Consider the following 26,263-nt stretch of genomic DNA (forward strand, 5'->3'; position numbering starts at 1 on the left):
ATTGTATATATATAGATATTTATATCTATCTATCTATCTATCTATATAATAGAATTCTATGTTTCCATCAGAAAGAGTGACATTGCCCCATTTGTTAGGAAAGACTTGGAAAAAAATCATATTAATGAAGTAAGCCAGTCCCCCCCAAATTTAGGTCCCATGGTTTCCCTTATTTGCAATAATTAGTATACATCTAGGATAACCTTATCAGATGAGCAGAAAAGCTCAAAAGCTATGTACATATGGCCATATAAGAAGATGCTAAGTAAATGAACCCCAAGAAGATGTCTGTCTTTATTGTTATTTTTTTAATGTTCTATGTGATTTATTTTTTGTTTCCTTTGTATGTTCTTTCCCCTATGGCATATCCCCTGTTGTCACTGTACTTGATTTTGGTACCCTGCATTTTGTATATACTTTTGTCTAATCTGTGGAGGGCACACAGGATGACCCATTACAACAAGGATACCCATGGGACAGTATATTGGAAACAAACTTTACAACTAAGGGTGTTTGGGGCTAGGGAGGAGTGAGGAAGGTGGAGGAGGGAAGGGATGGTGGGACACCAAGGGAAGGTAACAATGATAGACAAGTAATATACTCATTGCCTTACTCATGTAACTGTAACCTCTCTGTACAGCATCTTTGCAGTAAAATAAGAGAAAATTGAAAAAAGAAAGTACTGCTTATAACAGTTCATCACTTTTTCATAAGCTTTAAAATATATGTAATTGAGCACAACTTAAATGCTTATTGTTTACTAATTAAATTTTCTTCTAGGAAATGCAGTTTGAAGGAGATTGTCTCCACCTGAAGTTGTTCAAATTACGAATAGCTTTTAACAGCTTCCTTAGCCTGAGATAACTTATTGATGTTATAAAGCCTTTTTTTTTTGTGGGTTTTAATTTTTTTTTTAATTTTATTTTATTTGAGAACATACTGTACAGAGGGGTTACAATTACATTGGCAGGATAATGCATACATTTCTTACCAAGCATTGCAGCCTCCTCCTTTGTTTACCCTTCACCTCCCTTCCCAGCCTCCCCCCTCCCCCCCACCCAATCATACCCCCCTCCCCCCCACTCCGACATTGTAAAGCTTGCTTTGACATGACATTTTGTAATTCTCCTTGTTACAACAGGTCCACCTGGATCCTTAAACGACTTGTTTGTCCCCCTCTCCTCCACATGTTATACTGACATCAAATAAAGTGAAAGTGGGGGTTACACTGTGGGGGAGGGACATACAAAGCAACAAAGAAATAATCTTATAAATGCGTTAGAAACACATGCATGAAAGAAACGAAAACATTAAGATACATATTTAAGGGTTCGTTTTCCTAACATCATATTATCTGATCTTTTCCGCTTGACTCATACCTATACTAGATATTGCAAATAAGGGAAACCATGGGACCTATGTTTCTTTGGGCCTGGCTTACTTCACTTAATATAATTTTTTCCAAGCCTTTCCATTTCCTAACAAATGGGGAAATGTCATTCTTTCTGATGGAGGCATAGAATTCCATTGTGTATATATACCACATTTTCTTGATCCATTCATCTACTGAGGGGCTTCTGGGTTGGTTCCATATCTTAGCTATGGTAAATAATGCTGCAATAAACATAGTTGTGCTGGTAGCTTGTTATAAAGCCTTTTGAAGACAGATTGTTTGTATATTCTATTGCACATCTTAGAATATTGTTCACATTTTGTGTAATGATATTTCCCAAAGAACTTAAAATATGGGGATAGGACTGTATTTATTGCCCTTTACCTTCAACGCATTTACACAGAATTTGGGTGATTAACCTATAAAGCAACTTTATATAATCAGTAATATGACAATACATAAATCAGTTTGTCTTGAACTTTCATTTTTAAACCTCCAACGCTATTATTGCATCATTTACAGTGAGAAAATGAAACAAAGAGCTTCTCAGAGCTTCTTCCCAGCTATGTACATTACAGTTCAGGTACTACAAATTATGTAGTAATTATATTTAGTAAGTTATACCTGCTAGAAGTACTTGTCAAATACTTTAGAGTCAATAGCACTGAAATACTCATACTAATGAGTTGTGAACTATCTAAAAATACCTAGTATTAATCCAAAACAGATTCTTCATACTGAATAATTTCCAAGATTATTTCTTAGTGTAATTAAATACATAATTTCTTATTTTCTACTTGCTAAATTGTGTTTCAGGTTGTCCAATGTAAGAATCAGTGAACTTAATTGAGAAAATGAATGTAAAAATGAAAGATGAATATTAACTAAGAGAATATCTGAAGTACATGTATATATACAAGTGTGTAAATGTAATATACATGCATATATGTATATGTACATATACATGTACACACATATACACATATATGTATATATGTATATTATATAGTGAATATATGTATACACATATAGTGTATATATATGTATGTATATATATACATTATATGTGTGTGTAAGTATATATATATATAAAATTAGCCTCTGGTGTAGGAAAAATGCTTTCTGATTATAAATGAAAAATATACAAACATACTTCCATTGATATAACACAATTAATGATTTTTATATATTTCAACTTGTTTTTCCAAATATTTCATTTAAAACCATACTTTCTCTTGTTTTTACAGGTAATTTGTATACAGAAAATAATGAAAAGATTTTGGTGTTTTTTCTCTGTCATTACTGAGACTTTTCTTACAATTAATAGATACTAATTATACAGATTAATGGAATGAGTACATGATTCATTGATCATCCCCATCCACCTTTCCCCACTCCCTATCCCCATCCTTGTACCTTATCAATCTCTCATAATTAAATTTTTACAGTACTTATATGTTCCAGTGTAAATACTGTCTTTAAGCCTTCCCTGATAACATGTATTTGTGATGAAAGGCAAATCTGAGGTATTTCACGTAACTAGGCCAGATTTCTTTTAAACTGCATATATAAGGAGAACCTTCTTAGTTATTAAATAAAACATATTTGCAGTGTTAAATATTCTTAGTGTGAAAGTTCTGTTTTTATATTATTATTAGTAGTAGTAGTAGTATTTTGCCGTTCCTGGGTTTTGAACTCAGGGCTTGGGCGCTGTCCTGAGCTTCTTTGTGATCAAAGCTAGCTTTTCTATCATTTTTGAGGCACAGTGTCACTGCCGGCTTTTTCTGAGTAGTTTATTGTAGGTAAGAGTCTCACAGATTTTTCTGCCCACATTGGCTTCAAACAGCAATCCTTAGATCTCAGCCCCCTGAGTAGCTAGGATTTACAGGCATGAGCCACTGGACACCTGGCCTGGTTTTTATTTCTACAAATTAATATAAGACTCTTTGAAATCTATATGTAAAAAGATAATATCTTAATAAGTTGTAAAAGTGTTTCCTTATGCACTAAGACTTGAACATACGTAAACTAATGATGGAATATGCTCTGTAAATCTCTGTGGAAATGCAAGATTTTAATTGTATACTTATAGTACACAGTAACTACCAGATGTCAATATTTTTACTAGGAATCTTGGGCAAAATTGCTTACTAAAAAGAAAAACATTTAATGAGTTTAGAACAAATCTAAAGAAATGCTACTTTTATTCTAAAGAGTCTTTACTTTTTTCTTTATTCATCACTCTTTTGCTCTATGATTTATATTATTTCCTGGGTTTAGATTTTTCTTTTATATTGAAGAACTCAGTTAAGCTTTGAGAAATAAAATGTAAATATGAAATTATGAATAAATACTCAGGAAGTAATCCCTAAAGTAAATATAGAGATCTTTATGAGAAATCTTTAGGATTTAAGGATACTTTTTGTTGAAATTATTTTGAAATACATAGAATCAAATACTTGTCTGTTCTATTTAAACTAAGAAAAATTTTTGCTCCTATTCTTTATGTCTTACCCTTAAAAATTACCATTTGTGATGGCCAGTTCAAACGTAGTTATACAACTGCATATATAAATTTTTAATCTTAAATTCATGTATTCTCAATTAGATTTTGATGTCCTATATAAATAGGACTATGAATGATGCAGTATTTATTTACTATGAACTTAAACTTTAACTAAATTTTAACTATATATTCTATCAGTTATAGTCTTGTCTTCTTTTGCATCAAAGCACAGTGAAAAATAAATGCTTTTGTTCTTCCTTCAGAATATATCTAGGGTCAGATCAGTCCTTGCCATCTGCTATTACTGCAGTAATCTTTTCGCTGTCTCTGCTCCATTATAGTCTGCTTTCAACATACACACACTTACAGCTCCTCCTGTGGCTCAGAATAAAACCCTAAATCCTCATCAGAAAAAAGAAAAAGACAAAGAACCAACCATGGGCTTGGAAACATGGTGCCAATGAGCAGATAAGTCAAGTACTAAGTTAAAACTCATTATTGTACCTTTAAAAAGAAGTCCTCAGCAGCACATTAACTACTTATCGTTCTCTGAACACTTTTCTACCTTAGCAGTGTGCATTATTCCATCCTCCAAACCAATATTACTATCCTTTGTTGAAGTCCCTTGCTCTGATGCCAAGTACATTGTCTGTGGTGATTATGTTGATTTCCTCTCATTAGCTTACTCCCCATTTTTAACATTTCATCCCCTCCCTTGCTCTACTTTTTCTTTTCACATAGGACTGTGCAAATATAGTAGGCAGTTCATTTTACCTTACACACACACACACACACACACACACACACACACACACACACACACATATTTATATACTCATTTTTTTGCTTTGTTTTGGTTTTTATCTCTCCCTGCCCTGGCCCAACACATAAGTACATACATACTCACTAAATAAATCTATACCCATGAGGCTAGGAATATGTTGCTTTGTTCATTTGTAACCCTCACATAGTACACTTAAAAAAAAGAATAGCACACCAAAATTTTAATGTCTAATGGCAGATAAGCACTGTCACTAGCACCATTACTAGTTAAACTCAGCCTGAATGCCCGAGGCATGGTACTAATAGTTGAATCCTTATCCATGCCATTTTCATTTGTTAGGCAGATTTCATTTATTATACTGCTCTATACTATATTTCACATCTCATGTCAAGATACTCTGATGGCAGAGATTTAGCAACAGTAACTTCTCAAATTATTCATTAGGATACAGTGGTCTAGACTTCTAATGCAATTGACAGTAGGTGCACTTTTTTTATTGTGAAAATACTGTACAGAGGGGTTACAATTACATGGGCAAGGTAATGAGTACATTTCTTATTAAGCATTGTTGCCTCCTCCTTTGTTTCCCCTTCCCATAATGTTCTCAGGTCTTGATAAGAGAATGAGTTTGAGAGCATGAGCTAACGATATCTGAAATACTGGGATTGATGGTGACTTGACAGATAGTCCCACATAATGTAATGGGACTCAGACTTGGCAGTACTTTGGTTGTATTGCAGTCATAAGGCAATGACCACAAATAAACACAAGTCCAAATGATGAGCAGATATTGTAAAAGGTTTATTATTTGAGAATAACAATTGCCTGTTCACCCATGTGATTCATTTTCAACCTGAGTATGTACATGGAGAGAAAATTGTCAAAATACCATCAAGTGGGTTTGAGAGTATATGGTGGACACTCATTCAGAGGTACTTAAAAGAGAGAAGGAAATGTTAGGAGGCACATTCTGCTTCAGAGAAGACAGTGATTCTTAGTGTAAAAATTTGATAATGACATTTTTTATTCTTTAGTTGTCCTATAAATAAACAAAAATGTTCTATACTAGAAAAATGAATTACAAAAATGTCAACTAGATTTCCTGGGGTAAACAGTAAATTTACTAGCAAATCTAGATTGGGGCTCAGAGACTATGTTCTTATTGTATCCTTAGAGTAGTCACAAGTGCACAATACTTGGTCATGTGAATTGAGTTGTTTTAAATGTAATGATATAAATTTTAAGCTGCATTCATTGGTTTTTCCCTTTTTGGTACTGAGATTTTGGACTTACATTTATAATAATGAAGTGAGAATACTAATTCATTTGATAGTTACTTTCTGGCCTAGGGCCATAATTCCACAAAAATCTTTAAATGTTCTAAAACCTTGATTAGGAATTACTAGCTCATTAGATTCATCCATTTCTAGTAGACTTAATTCACACCTCCTTGTGAGTTAATTACCTTGTCTCTTAGAGAATCTCTCGGGAAACTAGAAAATATGATTCAAATCTGAGTTTCTGTGTTTGCTGTGAGGTTAATCTGTGTATAATCTTCTTATTGAATGAGATATAGATCCTTCTGTTACTTGAGTTCAATTTGCACCCAACTACTACTGTGATAGTCAATGAACAAAAGCACATTAAACTTCTTTTTTTTTAATAAGTTTTTTAAATTGTGAAAATACTGTACAGAAGGGTTACAATTACATGAGCAAGGTAATGAGTACATTTCTTATCAAGCATTGTTGCCTCCTGCTTTGTTTTTCCCCTACCATCCTATCTGTCCCACTTCCTCAACTACACCCCCCCACACACCCTCCACCTAAATTGTAAAGTTCTTTTTCCAGCTTTTCCTCAAGATTTCAGTTTAAAACTTTCCCATAAGCTCCTGAAAAATGTAATTATGTATTTAAGGTTTGTAGTTCATCGGCAGTACAAATTTCTCTTCCTACCATGGACTTACTAGGTTCTCCATAAATAAAACCTGAAAAGTTGTTTCTTAAACAACTATCATACACATGCAATTTTGAGAATTTTTTTAAACCACTGTTAGGTTTATTGGTGAAAATGTCTAACCCTCAAATAGGAGTATAGTTTGGGAGTATAGTTTGCCCAAGAGTTTACAGATCATGCAGTTAGTTTAGCTGGAACAAGATTTTTTAAATGTCTCTAAAGTTTGAGGTAAGGAGAATGAGATCTTCCTGCTAACAATTGATAGAGACAAAATACTTGGATATCAGATGTGAGATTTGTTACTGTTCCCATAGACTGTTTTATTTCTTTTTTTTTTTTTTTTACCATTTCCAGTTTAAGCCAGTTGTTTGAAATGCTGAGAAATTTCAAGCATGATAGGTACAGCTTCTAAGGAAGTCGAGCAGAGGGGAATTCTTTGTTAAGTAGATGTAGATAATGTGTGTGTGTGTGTGTGTGTGTTCTTTGTTAAGTAGATGTAGATAGTGTGTGTGTGTGTGTGTGTGTGTGTGTGTGTGTGTGTGTGTGTGTGTGTGTGTGTGTGTGTGTGTGTGTGTGTGTGTGTGTGTGTGTGTGTGTGTGTGTGTGTGTGTCCCTCCTTTCAAGCAAATCCTAAGGGACTTGACCTAGCTATTTTTTAATCTATCTGTCATCTTGATTTTGGTGTAGTAACTTAGTAAGAATTAATCCTGCCTCAAAGAAGATGATGTAGCTGGATGAATACAAAGAGACCCCAGGGATGAGACTAGAAATATGGACATATAAGAGGAATCTTTCAGAAAAGAATCTTTTAAAGTGAAAGAACTCTAGCCTATTTTGTACAGTGGCAGTGATGACTTGGGAGTCTTCTTTTTGCCATTAGCTCTCCAGAAGCCTATGTACTTGCTTTGCCTTCTTTCTTTCCTCTAAGTTCCCTCCCTCCTACCCTTCCCTCCCTTCTTTTACAGTTTCATCTCTTTACATATTTAAAATTTTATTGCTAAGATGTATAGAGGGGTTACAGTTACATGAGTAAGGCAATGAGTACATTACTTGATCATTGTTACCCCTTCCCTTCCTTTTTTTTTTTTAAGTAAAGGCTCAACTAATTTGTTCTATCTTAGACAGGATTATAGTATGATATAGTGGAAGTTCTTAGGATACCTTTTCAAAAAATGTACTAATGGATACACTAAGGTATTTTAACCTATATGAATAGTTCAAAAGTATTATTTCCTGAATATTAGTATTCTAAGAAGGAAAATGAAAGAGAAATAATATTACTTCACTTTAGTATCCTTAGTTCCTTGATTTAAAAAAAAAGAGAGAGAGACTAGAGTCTAGAGTGTTAGACCACATTTGTAATAGCTATTTGGAAGTCTTATACTTACCTGGAATGAGGTATGTAAGTATACTTTCCACAAAATTCATACATTGAAGCTTCACCCCCCAATGTGACTGTATTTGGACATCAGTCCAACTCTAGGAAGTAGAGTTAAGTAATTTCATAAATGTACTATACAACTTGTGGGTAGGGATGGGAAGAAAAAACTGGGGAAAATGAGGAAAAGGGTGACAGTGTTCAAAAAGAAACATACACTTTATGTAACTTGTGAAATTAACTCCTTTGTATATCACCTTTATAATCACAATAAAAAGGAAAAAAGGAAAAAAGAAAAATACTATGCCTAAACAAGTAGATAAAAAGTAGTAAACATTATCAAATGAATTCTAGTTTAATAAAACCTAAAGTAAAATGATGTTCTGAAGTGAATGTGTATCTAAATATCATCACTTAAAACCATCAGTTGAACATACTTAAAATTCACTTGTAAAAATTGAATTTTAGAATGGTATTTAACCATAGTTTAAAATGTTTAATAGGTACAGTTTGTTTAAAAGGTAAATATTTGATTATTTGCTACAGAGCCATGTACTGTGCAACTAACCTAGTATAATAATATCTCATTTGATTTTAGGACAGTATTTCAAGGAATACTTTTCCTAAAGATGGGATAATATGGTTAAGTAATGTGTTCAACTGATTAGTTGCAGAATCAGGACTTTCTCCAAAGGCATTCATTTCTTTTGCCTTACAAGAATCAAACTACAAAAATTACAGATCAGTTACTAAGAAATGATCAGTTAAGTTGAAATGGGAGAAAAATGTCCATATCTTGGATATTGTGACTGGAAACAGGAAATGCATTCCATGATATGATAGTTCTCTTCCATGTTTGAGGAAGTATTGAGAAATTCCGAGCAAGGCAGTTATCGGATCTGATTAATTTTTTTTTTTTTTTTGGGTCCGGTCGTGGGCCTGAACTCTGGGCCTGGGTGCTGTCCCTCAGCTCTTCAGCTCAAGGCTAGTGCTCTACCACTTGAGCCACAGCGCCACTTCCGGCTTTTTTTCTTTTTTTGCTTATGTGGTGCTGAGGAATCGAACCCAGGGCCTCATGCATGCAAGGCAAGCGCTCTACCACTGAGCCATCTTCCCAGCCCATCGGATCTGATTAATTTTAAACAAACTGATGAGCTTTAGGGTCAAAGCAAATAAGAATGAAGGAGGATTTGCAACTATCTAGGCAAGAGATGATGAGTTCCTGGACCAGACCAATATCTGTCCTTATTCCTTAGTTCACTCACTGTGCCAGTTCTTCCTAGAGGTGATGACAGATGCTTTATTTGGAATGAATCTTGAATGTAGAGCAAGCTGTTTTCTGAAATTGAATGGATAAGGAGAAAAGTAAGGGAAGAGAGGAGAAACAAGCTTGGTTATAAAGTTTTGGAATAAACAACTGGAATAATCACATTGCTGTTTTCCTGAATGAGCTGAGATAAGCACATTCTTGGATAGAAAGGAAGGTTTATCCCTCACAATTTGTATTTGGCCACTTTAGGTTTTAGACTGCCAAATGGTGTCTGCTAGTGAAGACAAACTGACCTGTGGAAATGGATGTATCTCAGCCTTGTTGTAAATATGAAAATCCTCAATACAGACTTGATCATTAAAGCCATGTGATTAAGTAATACCACCTGGGAAGGAAGGGTACGGAAAGATGAAAGGCTTAAATCTACAGAACTCTAGATAGTGGAAGTAGAATTAGATACTAGAAGATTTGCAGAAGAGAAACCAGTGATGTAATAGAATCAAGAATGTCATTCCAGAAGTCCAATATGAAAGATATTAGAAAAGAAGAAACTGAGTAGGTATAGTATTTGGCAGTAAAAAGTCTATTGATACCCTAGAGAAAAAGTTAATATTCAGAAAGTGCTACTAACAATTTATTTTTTGTCTTTTTTTCCTTTTTGGTACTGGGCATCATACCCAGGACATTCTACTTGTTAGGCAAGTGCTATGCCACTGAGCTGCATCCAAGCCCTAAAATCTTTTAAAATAAGATATTTATTAGTTGTATAAGAAGTTTTATTGTGGTATATTTCCATGCATCTTCTTTTCCCTTCTCAAAATAATGTCAGCAGGTTTTATTGTCTGTTTTCATCCCCTTCCTCAACAGAATTCATTTACTTTCCTGTCATTTGTTACTGTATATTAATTGTACCAGGCAGATTCATTGTGATATTTTACACATATATTTTAACCAGAGTGTCCTCTCCATTGCTCTTCCTCATCCCCCAGGCCCATCTTCATACTACAGATGCATCTCCCTCCTCCCTGCCTGTCATCCTCCACTTGTGATTCTAATGTAGACAAAGTATTTTGCAGGTGTTAAATGAATTTGTATGTATTATCTTGTACTGTTCTATTCAGTTTTATTTTATCATTACATAAGTGTTGATTTTAATTGCTTTAACTGCGATTTAATTGTGTGCCAAGTGCAACTTTTAAGATTTTTTTGTTTTTGTTTCTATTTTTTTTTACTTGATGTATTTTCAATATTTGGTAATTTTGTTAAATGGTAAAAAAAAAAAAAAAAAAAAAAAGGAGTAGCCTACATGGACAGACCCAGTTTACAGTCCAGCTTTCACTAGTTAATAGTCTACAGTCTTGAGTGGGGAGTTAAATCTCTCCAAGTCTATTCATACAGAAGATGACAGGTAGTAAAAGAAGATGACAGGGTTGCTAAAAAGACACAATAAGAACACATATGAAACCTCTAAATCAAATCAAATTCTAATAGCCAGACTAGGAAAGATATTTTACAGTACTCATTTTATATGTTAGGTAACTTACGTGTGAGTTCAACAGAGGCTTAAGAAGGGTGAGGAAATTTGCCTATGACTACAAATTTAATATATGTAAGCTGTTGAATTTGCACTTAGGTCTCTGATTCAGAACCTGAGTACTTAGTCAACTACATTATTTGTTATTTGCTGAATGTTTTAGAGGTTGCATGTGTTTTAAGTTTGTGAAAAACTATACATTAACTATATCTTTTGCTTGCTTATAAATTTTGTGTTTCTGTCTTCTCTTGCAGAGCTATATTCATGGGAGCAGTCAAGCTCAGTTTGTGGCAGAATCACACATCATCCTGGTATTAAGTATCCTTTCAGATAGCTGAGAAATGGGAAGGGCAAAACAAAGATGCAGGCAAATAATTCCGTTTTTGTTCCTGTCAAGATTTCTTAAAGACATTAAGTTTTAAATTTTTACTATATAACTAATTTTCTAATTCTTAAGGTAATTGTTCCCAATTACAGTATAATTTTGTTATTCTAAATCATATATAAACTGTAATTTTCTCTTTGTTACTTACATTGAATTTCAAATATGAAAATTGACTTTTACTCTGCATTAATTGGCCTTGCTAGTTTTTTTGTGTAGTTTATACTTCCTTTCTCTTTAGCATCTTACTGGGGAGAAGAAAAGGGCTTATAATAACATAAGGCATACAAAAGGAGTTATCTTCTATCTTTTGTATGAAGCTAATGAAATGGGTAAAATATCAACCTCTCAGAATGTGGTAAGTATTCTAATATAGCCTTTATTTTACTCATCTTCCTAACTCAGAATTTCATATAGCATGTACAATTGGTTAATTCTTCAATGTTTAACAAAAATATAGATAAACAGAAAAAGAATTATTTACATAGTAAAATGAATTTTTCCAAAATAAGAGTTGTTGAGTCCTTCCAATTGTATTTACAAAATAGTCAGATGATACTATTTAAAGTTTGACTTTGGAAGTGATGTTAAAAAGAGGGAAGTTCTGAGTATCCAGTGAATTCACAGATCAACTGAACACTTATCATGGTGTTTCTATGTGTAAACAGCAGTGATTATTTTCTTGCTCTGTATTGGTTTCCAACATGTTGCTTTCTTCCACTGTTGACTACACATATTTGGATGTGTACATGAGCTATGGATACCTGCAGCTCACTCCTTGTTTACACTTAACCTGTGTGTATTATGGTTTCAAAAGTAAATACATATATATATGTATATATATATATATTTATTTATTTATGTTAGTATTGTTGTTCTATTAGTCTGTAGAGACAAGGATCAGAAGTACTTATGTATAAATACATATTCTCAAATTTTGTGACCTACTTCAATAGCCACTAAGTTTCTATACTCCAACTTGAATATACTAAGTATATTCTAAGTATATGCTAAGTATAAGTGGTTAATAGTTTTTGTATATCAGTGGGGCTTTAGGTGGCAAATCAGATCTTTGAGATGACATTAATAAGAAAATCTCAGTAAAAATATAAGGACAAAGCCATATTTACTGTTAACTTTAAATGTTTCTGAAGCAAAATTCATTTATAACAAAAAACATCAATTGTTTGTTACAGATAAGTTTAGCTCTATTTGTTTATATGTTATACTTTCCTCTTATTTTCTTTTGTTATTTTTTTCCAATCAATAGCATTTTTGCAGTATATTATAGTCAAAATACAACCCAAGCTATCAGGGCCTGGTATCCATGGCTCACAACTGTAATCCTAGCTAATCAGCAGGCTGAAGTCTGGAGGATAATAGTTTGATGCTAGCTCAGGCAGAAAAGTTGCCTAGGATGTATCTCAAAAAAAGACAGGAGCAACAAAAATCAGGGCTAGATGCATGGCTGAATTGGTAGAGTGCCAGGTTGGCATGTGGAAGGCCCTGAGTTCAGATCTAGTATCACAAAAAACAAAATTTTAAAAAAAAACCTCACAAGCCAGGTACCAGTGACTCACACATGTAATCCCAACTTCTTAGGAGGCTGAGATGTGAGGATTGCAATTCAAAGCCAGCCCGGGCAGGAAAGCCTGTGAGACTCTTATTATCTACAATAACTACTCAGAAAATGCTGGACGTGGTGCTGTGGTTCAAGTAGTAGAGTGCTAGCCTAGAACACAGAGAGGCTCAGAGACATTGCCCAGTCCCAGGACTGTCAAAAATATATAACCCTCACAAAACCAGATACACACACACACACACACACACACACACACACACACACACACACACACACACACACACACACACACACATAACCCTCACAAAACCAGATACACACACACACACACATATATAACCCTCACAAAACCAGATACACACACACACACACACACACACACACATATATAACCCTCACAAAACCAGATACACACACACACACATATATAACCCTCACAAAACCAGATACACACACACACACACACACACACACACACACACACACACACACACACACACACACACACACACACACACACACACACACACACACACACACACACACACACACACACACACACACACACACACACACACACACACACACACACACCCTACCAGTGAAAAGCTGTGTTGCGGTCATAATTCCTTTGCATAGTGCATAGTAGGAATTTTGTTTTATATAGAAAGTTTCCAATATTTTATTTCATAGATCATTGACATCAATTTGAGATTTAGGAAGAAAAGATATTTCACAAGCAATATGAAGTCATCTGTGAAAATCCTAGCAGCAATGTTTAATCGAGTTAAAGGTTTCGGTTGTCTTAAGGCTATCAGTAATTATTTGTTTCTTCACCAAGAGAGAAAAATTATATTTCATTTTTGGTGGTATTGATGTTTGAACTCAGAGACTTGCACTTACTAGGCAAGCACTTGTATTAAAACCATCCATCCCAGTCCTTTTTGCTTTAGTTATTTTTGAGATTTGGTCTCACCTTTGTGCTTGACAGGTCTAGGCTACGAGTTTCCTATTTATGCTTCCTGTGTAACTGGGATGATAGACATGAATCACCACACCCAGCTTTTTATTGATTGAGATGAAGTTACATGAACAGTATTTTGCCAGGTCTGCCCTGGAACCAGGCTCCATCTGCCTCCTATTCTAAGATTCTAAGATTCTATTCTAAGATTCTAAGAGCCACTGTACTCAGTTGGGAAATTATTTCTAAAAATTTTAAATGCACATTACCAATAAAGTTTTAATATTTTATAATTTTTATTTTAAATTTACTTGACAGTCTGCTTACATTTTTGAATTTCTATATTTTTAAACTATTTTGTTTTCCCCAATGCAAAATACATAAATCCCAGATGCTTACTTTTTGTTTATCTGCAGAGAATGTCCCTTTGTTGGCTTTTTCTTCTTAATTTAGGAAGTCAACATCATTCAGTGCAGTTGCTCCATGCAACATCTTGTTGAGAAAAACCTGAGAGAAAGCAGGTGAAATTCTTTGGTGTCATAGGTTATAGATTCATATTTTCTACAAGTAAGATTTTTTTCTCCACATGCTATTTTTCCACAGTTTATTTATTGCGCTAAGGATCGTGCTATTACCCTTATATTTCTCTTCCTGCAGTCATTTCTCTACATTTATTTTTAAGAGATAACTCTGGGCTGTGTTCCAGTGGCTCACACTAATTCTAGCTACTCCGGAGGTTAGATCTGAGGATTGAGGTTCAAAGCTAACCTGGTCAGAAAGGTCTGAGGAACTCTTTAATTCCAATTAACCAGCAAAAACTCTGTAAGCATTGTGTGGCTTAAATGTTAGAGTGCCGGCCTTAGTAAGAAAGCCAAAAAAGTGAAGTCCCAGTACCTGCAAAAAAGAGAGACATGATGTTGTACTCTTAGCTATATTTTATTTTCATTTGGTATAATGACAAAACTACCTTGCTTGTGAGTAATAACTTTCTAACCTCAGATTTGTATACCTAATTTATCACATGGAGTACCACACATTATAGTTAACCTTTATGTTTTTAATATTTCTATGTTGCAAATTATCTTTATTGTTTTTGTTTGTTTATCCAAAGGTAATTTGAGGCCCTTCAAATGAAAGGACAAAGTATTGGACCAATGTAAGGGTGCTCACCTATGAGACAGATTTTCTAGTTCCCTGCATAAATGCTTAAGAATGGTTGGTAGTTATAGTGGGGGAAAATATGGCAGATTGTTGGTGGTCCAGAGACAGAATTTTATAATTGGTTGTAGAAGCTTTTTCTGGAGTTAGTTTTATAGCATCAGGGAATTGCAGAAACCTGGCCTGCTAGTAGGACAGGTTTTCCCTCTCATGAGGGGGTAACTTTTGGTAACTTCACTCATGTGATATTTTAAATCTTTTTTCAATTTTAATAGGAAATACTTTGTGTATTTTATATTTTGCCATACTTAGGATTAGCTTTATGGAAATGGTATTACTGCGTATGTTCTTGAAATATGCATCTATTCCAGTGATCATTGACTTCTGTTGAGATTTTTGACATGTTAAAACTTCAAATTTTTGTTAGTTTTGCAGCTTCTATTCCTTTCTGCCTCATTAATAGTGATTCTGCATATTGTGAACTCAGCCTAATTTGGCAGATGCTACATTGTTCCTCATCTGCTCCCAATAATAGTAGTATATTAGGAACATTTGATTTAAAATCAATATAAAATAGAAATTATATGAAGGTAGAAATAATCTAGATACATTTCAGATAGCAGTTTATGAATAATTTGCCTAGCATGTATGAAGCCTGGGTTCACTTTAGGAAAAGCCAAGTGGTAGAGTGGTAGCCTTGAGCAAAAGGAGCTCAGAGACAGTGCCCACACCCTGAGTTCAAGCCCCAGGACTGACAAAACAAAAAGAAAACGACATTAGATCTTACAAAAATTCGTGACTTATAAAGAGCTAATGAAATAAAAATATATTTTGAGGTTAGAATATTTTTAATATCTTACAATGTATGATTTTTTTAAACAAAGTTTTATGGTGAAATTGAGCTGGCAGTTTTCTTCCTTTACTCACCCTCATTTAATTGTCATTAACCTTAATACTATTGTGGGGCATTTATTTTATACTCTTGGTTTCCACCCTGCATTCAGTATCTTTGTAGTGTGGAACAAGTTAATCAGACTAGACCTCTCTGGGCTTCAATTTCTTGGTTTATAAACTGATAATATCTATATCAAATAATTGTCACTACTAGGTAAGATAGTAAAGAAATCTGTCCTTTATAGTGGTAAGATAAAGAAAAAAGCCTGAAAGTTTCTTTTACAATAATGTGATGTATAAAAGCAAAATAAGGAAATAGGAAAGTCAAAGGTGGTTTCTCTGATATGTGAGGCAAGGAGAGACCTGATGAATGGAAGAATGGGACTGATTCATGCAATATTTAGAGGAAAAGCATTCCAGGCAGTTTAGAATAGCAAGTTTAGAAATACTGTCTACAGGGGTGTCTGGCTTGTTGGAAGAATACTGAGGATTGGACTAAGCGCAAACAAGGACAAGGGAATGTATGGTGTCATTGGGTGAAGAACAAGTCATCCAGCATTAAGGTCTTTAGGTTTTATTTGGAGAAAGAAAACTATTAAAATGTGAATATGTTACCTAACTTCCTTCAATATTAGTAGAAGAAAGGGCCAGAAAAAAGAAATGCTTGTAAGATCTAGGGATAGGAATTAGTTTCATAAGCCAGAAACAACAAGCAGAATTCATCAAGAAAAAGATTAATGAGTTTGAACACATTAAAGTAAAAGCCTTCTTCATAATATAATGGTTTGAGAGAAATAAAGTAGAAAGTTCAGTCAATTTCTATTGAAGAAAAAAACTGAGCACACTTTACCATTAAGGAAAAGAATGTATGTTTCAATAGAATAAAGATAATATGTTAGTAGTGCACAGAAGATTAAACAAAGGGAAAATCTTCACAAATTTCTTACACTCAGTTGGAACATTGCTCCACATTTAACAATTAATAAAACTCTACAGTCTATCAATATTGTGTTCAATTGAATGTTCATGCTTACAATCCTAGATACTCTGGAGGGAGAGATCTAAGTATCGCAGTTTGTAGCTAGCTCAAGCAGGAAAATTTTTGAGACTTTTCTCCAGTTAACCACCAAAAAGCCAGAAATGGAACAATGGCTCAACTAATAGAGGACTAGCCTTGAGTAAAAAAACTAAGGGACAGTACTTAGACCCTGACTTCCAGTCCCAGTTTTGACTTACTCAGTACACATACACAATAAATATACTATACACACATATACATATATACACATATATATAAAAAAATGTAAACCCATACATTGCTCATTTTAGAGAATATGATTATACTGAACAAATTTTGTGCATAAGTGTAGAACTTTGAGAAGGAATACACGTACATAAGATATTCTTTACAGTCTTATTTGTAATGTGAATATTGAGGATATCTTTAAATGTCAGTAAGATAAAGCAAAGTCTAATCTTATAAAAATGTTGTAATTTTCAGCTATGATGCTGTTGAAATTTATGACATTAAAAAAATTCAGGTTAGAAGCACATTTCCCACATAGTGTGCAACATAGAAACAGAACAGTAAAATATTCAGTGAAGACATATCCAATTAATTACCAATAAAAAACAAAAACATCTTGCAGTACTAGGAGTTAAATTCAGGGCATGTACAAAGTACAAACTCTACTCATCCTTCTCCCCGCTTTTCTTTCTTTTTTATATTTTTGAGACAGAGCCTTGTTAAATTTTCCAGGCTCATTAGGAATTTGGGATCCTCCTGCCTCAGCCTCCCAGAGCTAACATGACAGAACTAAGCTACAGAACTAAGATGACAGAACCAAGGTACAGAGCTGAGATGACAGAACCAAGATAATCTCTTCACTGACATCACATCTATTTATTATGAACATATATATTTTAATTATGTGCATAAGATGTGACCTACATATTTTAATACATGCCTTTATGCTTATTAAAATTGGGAAATACTTGTCATTTCTCCCTTTTTTATGGAAGAGAGAGATTTAGCAGATGAATCCATAAATGGATTGTGTTCAGTACTTATATAAGCACATTTAAAATTCCATTTGTATTTTGAATATACACAGATTATTTTGTCAGAATCAAAATACTACAGAATGCTGTATGAATTATCAGTGAGTGGCTTTTTTAAGATACATTTTTTATTGTAAAGATAGTGTGCAGAGGGGTTACAGTTACATGAGCAAGGTAATGAGTACATTTCTTATGAAGCATTGTTACATCCTCCTTTATTTATCCAATACCATCCCTTTCCTCCCCACCTCCCCAATGCCTCCCTCGGCTCTCCCCCAAAGTTGTAAAGTTCGTTTTCAGCATAGTGTCTTGTACATCTCATTGTTACAATGGGTCAACCTGTATCCTTCTTTCAGCATTTTGTTATTTCCCTTTCCCTCTCCAAATTAGAAAAATGTATATACAAGATGCAGGACACTGGAACCAAATACAGTGACAACAGGGGTTATACCAGGGGGAAGAACATACAAAGAAACAACAAAAAAAAAATCACATAGTACATTATAAGTACATTAAGAAGAACTACAACAGAGATAAAACCTGTGTCCCTATCTTGGGGATCATTTCACTTAGCATCAAGTTATATGGTCATATGTACATAGTTTTTGACCTCTTCTGCTTGTCCTAGACATATACTAGTTATTGCAAATAAGGGAAACCATGGGACCTATGTTTCTTTGAGTCTGGCTTACTTCATGTAATATTATTTTTTCCAAGTCTTTCCATTTCCTAACAACTGCAATGTCATTCTTTCTGATGGAGATATAGAATTCCATTGTGTGTGTGTGTGTGTGTGTGTGTGTGTGTGTGTGTGTGTGTGTGTGTGTATACACAATGGAGATACACACACACACACACACACACACACATATATATATATATATATATATATATATATATATATATATACACATATATATATCACATTTTCTTGATTCATTCATCTACTGAGGGACCTCTGGGTTGTTTCCATATCTTAGCTGTGGTGAATAATGCTGTATTAAACATAGTTGTGTGCTGTATGGCCTTGTTTGTGATCATCTGGGTAAATGCCTAGAAGTGGGATTGCTGCGTCACAGGGAAGCTCTAAGTCAAAAGACTTTTTGAGTAACCTCCATACTGCTTTCCAAAGTGGTTGAACAAGTTTACATTCCCACCAACAATGCAGGGGGCCACATCCCCTCCAGCATCTGTTATTAGAGTTCTTGATTATAGCCATTCTAACTGGGGTGAGGTGGAATCTCAATGTTGTTTTGATTTGCATTTCTTTTAAGGCTAAAGAAGATGAGCATTTCTTCATGTGTCTATTTACCATTCTTATTTCCTTTTCAGAGAAGTCTGGCTTTAAGTCTTTAGCCCACTTACTAATCAGATGGTTGTTTCTTTGAGGATTTGTTGTTGGGAGGGTTAATTTTATGAGTTCTATTTTAGATAGAGACCTCTCCTCTGCCATCTTCTTCCCCTCTCCTCAGTGAATGTTATGTGCATCTTTTGTTTGTGGGGCCTGAGTCCTGTCCCTTCGTTTCTTTTGTGCAAGGCTAGCATTCTACAACAGCGCTACTTATGGCTGTTTCTATGATTCAGTTGGAGATAAGAGACTCACAGACTTTCCTGCCTGGGCTGTGTTCAAAATGTGATCCTCAGATCCCAGCCTCCTGAGTAGTTAGGATTTCAGCTGTGAGCCACTGGCTCCTGGCTATGTGTATCTTAATATGTCAGATTAAAATTTAAAAGATTAAAAGGGAAATTCTTTGGTAAGGTCACATCTAGCTTTCTCCAAAACACCTACATTAAGCAACAGAAACTCCTGCCTGAACCATTTTAGTGAGTTTTTAATTCATGTGCTCTATTTATATATGCAGTTAGAAAGTCTAAAATATTTTTTAAATTAATCAATCCTTGAAGTCTAGAAATCATTCTTATCCATTATTACCTGTCTTAAACTTAGAAGTTCAGTAATATCTAAATTTCAGTGTTTTTAAAACTATCAGGGATCCTAAAAAGTTTAATTGTATGTAGCACTTGGCTTATGTGTGTTTGGTGAGGACTTTCTCTCTGGTATACATTAGCTTGCAACTCAAGGTTTTTGTTTATTTGCTATTTTTCCTAAAATGGGTTCCAGTGCTCTACCTAATAGAAGAGTTTGAAAATTGTTTTAAAGATAGTATAATAAATGCATAATGAGAGGAGTCAGATATTCAGAAGTTGGATAAGTTCATGAGAGCAGAACCAAAATTAGTGACTATTAATAATCACACATTCAATAATAGTAATGAAAGGTGACTCAGTGTGGAGATACTTACTCTGAATAACTTGCTGTGACATCCATTTAATTATATAGCTCTTGCTTCAGGATGTGCTTTGTGCTTCTATTGGGGTGGAAGATATATACACAGGTAGCAGCAGAAATGAAGGTGCAATGAAGGAAATGGATGAATTTGTGGGCTAGAACTGTAATTTTTTAATCTATTAGTCATTTGAGCATATGCATATTTCCAGAATTGGTGGTTTCTAAAACCTGGACAATAGTGTCAAAGATATTTTAGTAACCCGCAAAAAGTGTTCTTATGAAGTTGGAGCACATCCATCATTTCTTCAATCCCTAGCATCTTTCAGCACAGAGGAGTAAGTCTATCCTGTTGTAAGCCACATTAAATACAGAAGGAATTGTGTTTTCATTCTTAAAATGTCAATGAACTGGCTAGTTTGAGATCCTGCTAAATTTGTCAGAATTGTTTTAGTATTATGTGCCTATTTGATTTGATAAAGCTTATAGTTGAATACCATATTTTCTGTATAACATGGAACTGGAGCTTATGTATTTCTTTAAACAAAATAATATACGAAATAATGTTTTAAATAACTGCACAAAGATGCTATGAAAATAAAATAAGAAATCATGAATACATTTTAATTTTCCAGGATTTCCAGTGAAATTTACTGGGACTGTAACATTTTTATGTAATATGTGAAATGTTAGAACTGCTTTTGAAATTTTATGTGATCTTTATGTGCTTTGAAAGTCTTACCATTTAAGAGCATTTAGAAATGGTTTACCCAAATTTGGCAAATTAAAGTTTCAGGATATAAGAATTAAAAATGAAGACATCACAAAGAATGGTGATTTTTATGTTACATAATGAGTACCAATTTTATTTATCTCTATGTGTAATTTAGCCATTCTGAAATACTGTTTTCAGACCATAAAAATCAATAGGTTTTGTTTGCTTCTATTTCTAATGCTTCCTTGACAACTGCTGCAGATGCCGCCATCACCATGGGGATGGTTCTTCTGAATGAAGCAGCAACTTCCAAAGGAGACGTCGGAAAAAGACGGAGTAAGTGTCTGCAATGCAGTTTCATTATTTTGACATTGATTTCAATCAAAAGTATTGACAGACTCTTTGTTAACATAAGATTCTGAGAATGTGGTCTACTTCCAAGAAAGTTCAGGTTTTTGGGGGGTTTTTTCCATTTTTTTCTCTCTCTCTAATATATGTGAATGTCCTAGAAAAATATATTTTTTTCCCAAAACAAGATTCAGGTGATTTCCTGTGGAATGCTGTATAATACCTGATTGAGATGACATCATTCTTCTCAGAGTCCTTCCTTCTTACAGAGAGAGGTGGTATTCTGCGAGCAGAATCTTGAGAAAAATCAAATATGCACGACTAGGATGGGAAAAGAGTTGCTGTATAGTTTTTCTCTGCAAATACTTTTATTACCTTCCAAACCTTATATCGACATTTTTCAAGGAAGAGGACATCTGTTCACACTATCATTAACAAAGGTTTTGTGCATTCTCCTGTTGATTTATAACTCCAGTTTCAGCATTATTTTTAAGCAAGTTAACTATGTTTGAGATTTTAGGGTGTTTGTTTTTTTTTCCACCCATCATGACCTCCCAGTTGTTAGGCAGATGTGTCATTCACTATTTGAGCCATATCTCTAGCTCACTTTTGCTTTTAGCTCTTTTTTTCAGGTAGCTTACTTTTAGCTATTGTTCAGGTTGGGTCTTGTGTTTTTGCCTGTAACAAACTGAGACCACAACCTTCCTATATAATTTCCCATGTATTTGAGATTGCAGGTGTATATACTACTATTCCTACCTTGTTTACTGAGATGGAATCTCACTTCTAGCTTGGCCTAGCCTTCAGATTTTGTTCCTCCTGGTCTCTGCCTCCCAAGTAACTAACATTACCCATGTGAGCCACTGCACCTGGCCCAAATTGTTTTATCCTTTGATGGAAATACCCCTCTTAGGAGGGATATTTTTATACTTGGGGCAGGTGGGGAGGGGTTAGGAGGGCAAGTACCACTGGAACCTCAATTTTGCTTTGCTGGTTGAGCCATACCCCCTCCATCCTCTCTTTTTTGTATTTTTAAATTAAAAATTTGTGTTTATATGTAGTTCCTTCTATATTCTTTAGTGTACAAAACTTGCCTCTTAACTGTGCCGTTTATGAATGCAGTGTTACCTTCCTCAATATTACTCCTTTCAGCATTCTCACGCATCATTCCCCTACCCAGCCCTTCTTCTTAAATTCTGTAGGATATACATTGGATTTTTTACTTCATTCTTGGGAAAGGATCCTAGAGTCCTTTCTGTAGTCCTTTTTATCATTGATACCAAGTCTCTATGATTTTCTGCCATCACAAACTTAAACCTAAAACTTTTCTCAATACATTGAATTCTCACCTCTTTTCCAAGCCTAAACATGGTATATCAGAAAATTTATCAGAATATTTGAAATTAAAATCCAAATATGTTTTTGGAATTTTTGTAATGAACATGTAAATAATTCATAGTGATTTTTTATTAATAAGTTTTTTTATTGTGAAAACACAGAGGGGTTACAATTACATGAGCAAGGTAATGAGTACATTTCTTATCAAGCATTGTTGCCTCCTCCTTTGTTTCTGAACACTTAAAATTGCTTGGAAGTAAGGTACAATCAAGACCATCTTCCGTGTTTTCCTATGTTGCTTATCTATATCGTGTTGTAATGAAACCACAGATGAAATTAATATATTACTTGCTTTAAGCAATTCTGGATATCATTTTATGATGTATCTTTTGACTACTTAGTGTCATTCTGATAAATTAATAGTAATACTTAGTAAATGTTTTCATCTGACATCTATATAGTTTGTAAAAAAACAAATCCTTTGAATTTCCCTCTTAGATATTTCCCTCATTTACCTCATTTATTCTTGTGATTGTGTGTTCAACAGAAACACAAATGCATACGAGGAATTATTTTGGGGTCTAACATTGTGATACTGTATAACCACTTTGTGATTACTACCACTTCCAGGGGGTCATTATGCTCTAGGTGTGATGTCTCACTTACTATTACTAATCTTTTGCTTTGTTCAGCTCCTTTCCCTCATCTACAAATAATCTAGTATTTTGTTCCACTGTGTAGAATCAAGTAAACAAATGGTTTTCCTGATGAAATACCTTGAATCTTTGCCACTAAGCATAATGTAGCAAGGTAGCAAATACAAGGGAGTAAGCTGGGTGCCGGTGGCTCACGCCTGTAATCCTAGCTATTCAGTGGCTCTGTGGCTCAAGTGGTAGAACGCTAGCCTTGAGCTGAAGAGTGCAGGGACAGCACCCAGGCCCAGAGTTCAAGCCCCATGACCGACAAAAAAAAAAAAAAAGTATTTTCCTTATTTCTTATTTCTTACCATCCAGGAAAAATGAAATATTTCATAAATACATTTTGGAAGGCATAAAGTACTATGTAATTGATTCTAGACCTATTAAGATTTTGATGCAGTTAATATTTCTTAGGTCTGATAATCCATTCTAATCTGTTACACATACTTTTACAGTGCAAATAAGTGTATTTAGTTGGCTCAGATTTTTAAATTATTGAACATGTTTGGATTAATAACAAATTTACTATAGTAAAAAATCTATACAACCATACTATAAAGAACAGAAAATAAGTAGTTTTCCTATTGCTAATCTTCCTGAGATAGTCATTGAAATCTGTACTACTGTGCCATATAGCTCTTACCTGTTCTTGAGTGTTCCTGGCTCTTACTGGGACCTTATTTCCTATTCCTCAAGCTTCTATACTGTAGAATGAACTATTTTAAGTAGCAGTAATCTAAATAAAATGTAATTTTAATTCTAGTAATACAAATATTCCTCCTATAGCCAGTGTTTTATGGGGTTGATAGTCTTTTTATTACATAGTTTGATCCCCTTTAGTTCTTGCAGAAACTTTGTAAGAGAATAAATCTACCAGCTAGAATAAATCTATCAGTTTCCCATAACCAGAATAGTACATTCTTATTGAGAAGAATGTGGAAAATAATTGACTGTGTTTTGTCATGGATTATCTGGTGGTTTTATGTCATGAACTATTAAGTGTAAGAATTCTGTAACTGAATGTATTCTAAGAGTATAAACACTGGAGTTGTCAATTGTATGTCTCTAGACACTAATGATATTATCTTTCTCTAGTAATTTGCCTCGTGGGATTAGGCCTGGTGGTCTTCTTCTTCAGTTTTCTGCTTTCAATATTTCGTTCCAAGTACCATGGCTATCCATATAGGTAATATATAATAATCTCCAATTAACCACTCAACAACAGGAAGTGGCACTGTGGCTCAAGTGGTAGAGCACTAGCCTTGAGCACAGAGAGGCTTAGGGACAGTGCCCAGTCCCTGAGTTCAAGCCCCAGGACAAGCAGAAATAAAAATAAAGTGAGCAATAAGAATGTGTATAAGATTTGCTGGGCAAACTTCCTACCTGTACCTAGTTCAGATAATCGTGTTGTAATTGGGACAACTCTTGGTTTTTCATTGAAAATGCTCACTTGAACAGTATATATACTACACTCACCTCTAGCCAGGGGCTTTGAGCTTCACTGAAATTTCATCCTTGCCTGTTATTTCACTGTAGCTTCCAATATCTTCCTTTTCAATATCAATTATTGTTTTCACACCAGTCTTCAATCAAAAACTTTTAAAGATGATTATGGCACGGTGCTATATAAAACTTTTTTTCCATTCTTTCTTCACCATTGTGAATTCTGTAGCTCTTATATTTTATACGGAGTAATTCTCATTTTTAATTTTAATCTATACTTAGAAACCTCAGAGAACTATAAACATTTATTGTGCCCGTATGATATTTTCTCAGTGTATCTCACTAACCTCAAAAATGAACCTGCTAAAATTATAACAATCTACTTAAAATAGTTCTTCCTTGAGAGTGCCTAGAGTTTCAGCATTTATGGTATATTTATTCTACAGTATCAAGCTGTTTCATGCCATTAAATTGTCCCAGAAAGTTAAATTTCAGTAAGTTTTCCTTGAACCCTCAGTCTGCTTCTATCTGGGATTTTGAGCAAATGATCATAGTTATTTATTCATTACATAGTATTACTCAACTATTTGATGCTAATGCCATTAATTATTATATATTTAAATTCATATACTTTGCTTAAAATTATTTATGGTGAACATTGAGAAGCTTTTAGACTTAACATAGCTGGTTGAGTGAATAACAGATACTTTCTGAACCTTTTCATGAACTTCATTAGGCTCCAAAAAACCTGAAAACTAAGTCAAATGCCAGCTTTCCTATGAATTGTGTATCATTGGCATCTGAGTGATACTGCATAAGAAAGTAACTTTAGTTCTTGCCTCATTTTCTAAATGATCCAGGTGTTCATTAGGACACATAATAGTCTTCCATGCGGGTGAAAACACTGAGTATGTAATTCTATGTATCTTGTGGAAGACATCTATATGTCTCAGCTTTAGTAGCATGTGAAATATTAGTTCTATTACCATGATTACTGTTCATAAAATCTTGTCTTAGAGAGATGATATAATGGGATTTTTTCATATTATATAGATAACAGCTTACCCTTTGTAGTTCAATCCTCTCCTTAACTTTGAAACTTGGAGTTAGAGTTGTCTTAATTTTAATATACCTTTGCCTTGCTATCAAATCTCTACCTGTACAACTCTCTACCCTTGCAGGTTAGCTTCTGTCTCATATTAGTGAGTTAATTTGAAAGTACATGCATTCACTCTGGTATAAACCAGCCATATTATTCACTGCTGAGTATTTGCTGACTGTTTACTACAGTGACTATGTCATTGATTCCTGACCTGGAAGACTGGAGTTCACCAGCTTCTTATGCCATCAGGAAACAGACTGCAACACTGAAAAAGCACAGATATAGGAGGAAAAGAGGAATGTATCTAGTTGTTTTTATAATTTAGTCAATTTAAGTACAATATAAAAGGATTTATGTATGTATGTATGTATTTGAACATCAATAGGAAAATTTACAAGCACTACTGAAAGTATAAATCTATAAAAATGGCAATGCCATTAGAAATATTAGATTCATCAATGTGAAGAGAATAC

At 34.2% G+C, this 26,263-nt stretch overlaps 1 protein-coding gene across 3 annotated transcripts in view; it reads left to right on the top strand.

Moving 5' to 3' along the window:
- Positions 1-26,263, top strand: part of Tusc3 (tumor suppressor candidate 3) — a 153,969-nt gene that overhangs the window by 125,014 nt on the left and 2,692 nt on the right. For 2 of the 3 annotated variants that reach the window (XM_070016289.1, XM_070016290.1), the window contains 3 exons: positions 11,076-11,139; positions 21,123-21,197; positions 24,341-24,431. In XM_070016289.1, coding sequence (XP_069872390.1) covers positions 11,076-11,139; positions 21,123-21,197; positions 24,341-24,431 — 230 coding nt within the window. The remainder of the gene's footprint in view (positions 1-11,075; positions 11,140-21,122; positions 21,198-24,340; positions 24,432-26,263) is intronic. The other variant, XM_070016291.1, reaches the window with a different exon arrangement.

The sequence above is a fragment of the Dipodomys merriami genome, unplaced genomic scaffold, assembly GCF_024711535.1.
Source record: "Dipodomys merriami isolate MVZ:Mamm:240054 unplaced genomic scaffold, mDipMer1.0.p SCAF_12, whole genome shotgun sequence".
Lineage (NCBI taxonomy): Eukaryota > Metazoa > Chordata > Mammalia > Rodentia > Heteromyidae > Dipodomys > Dipodomys merriami.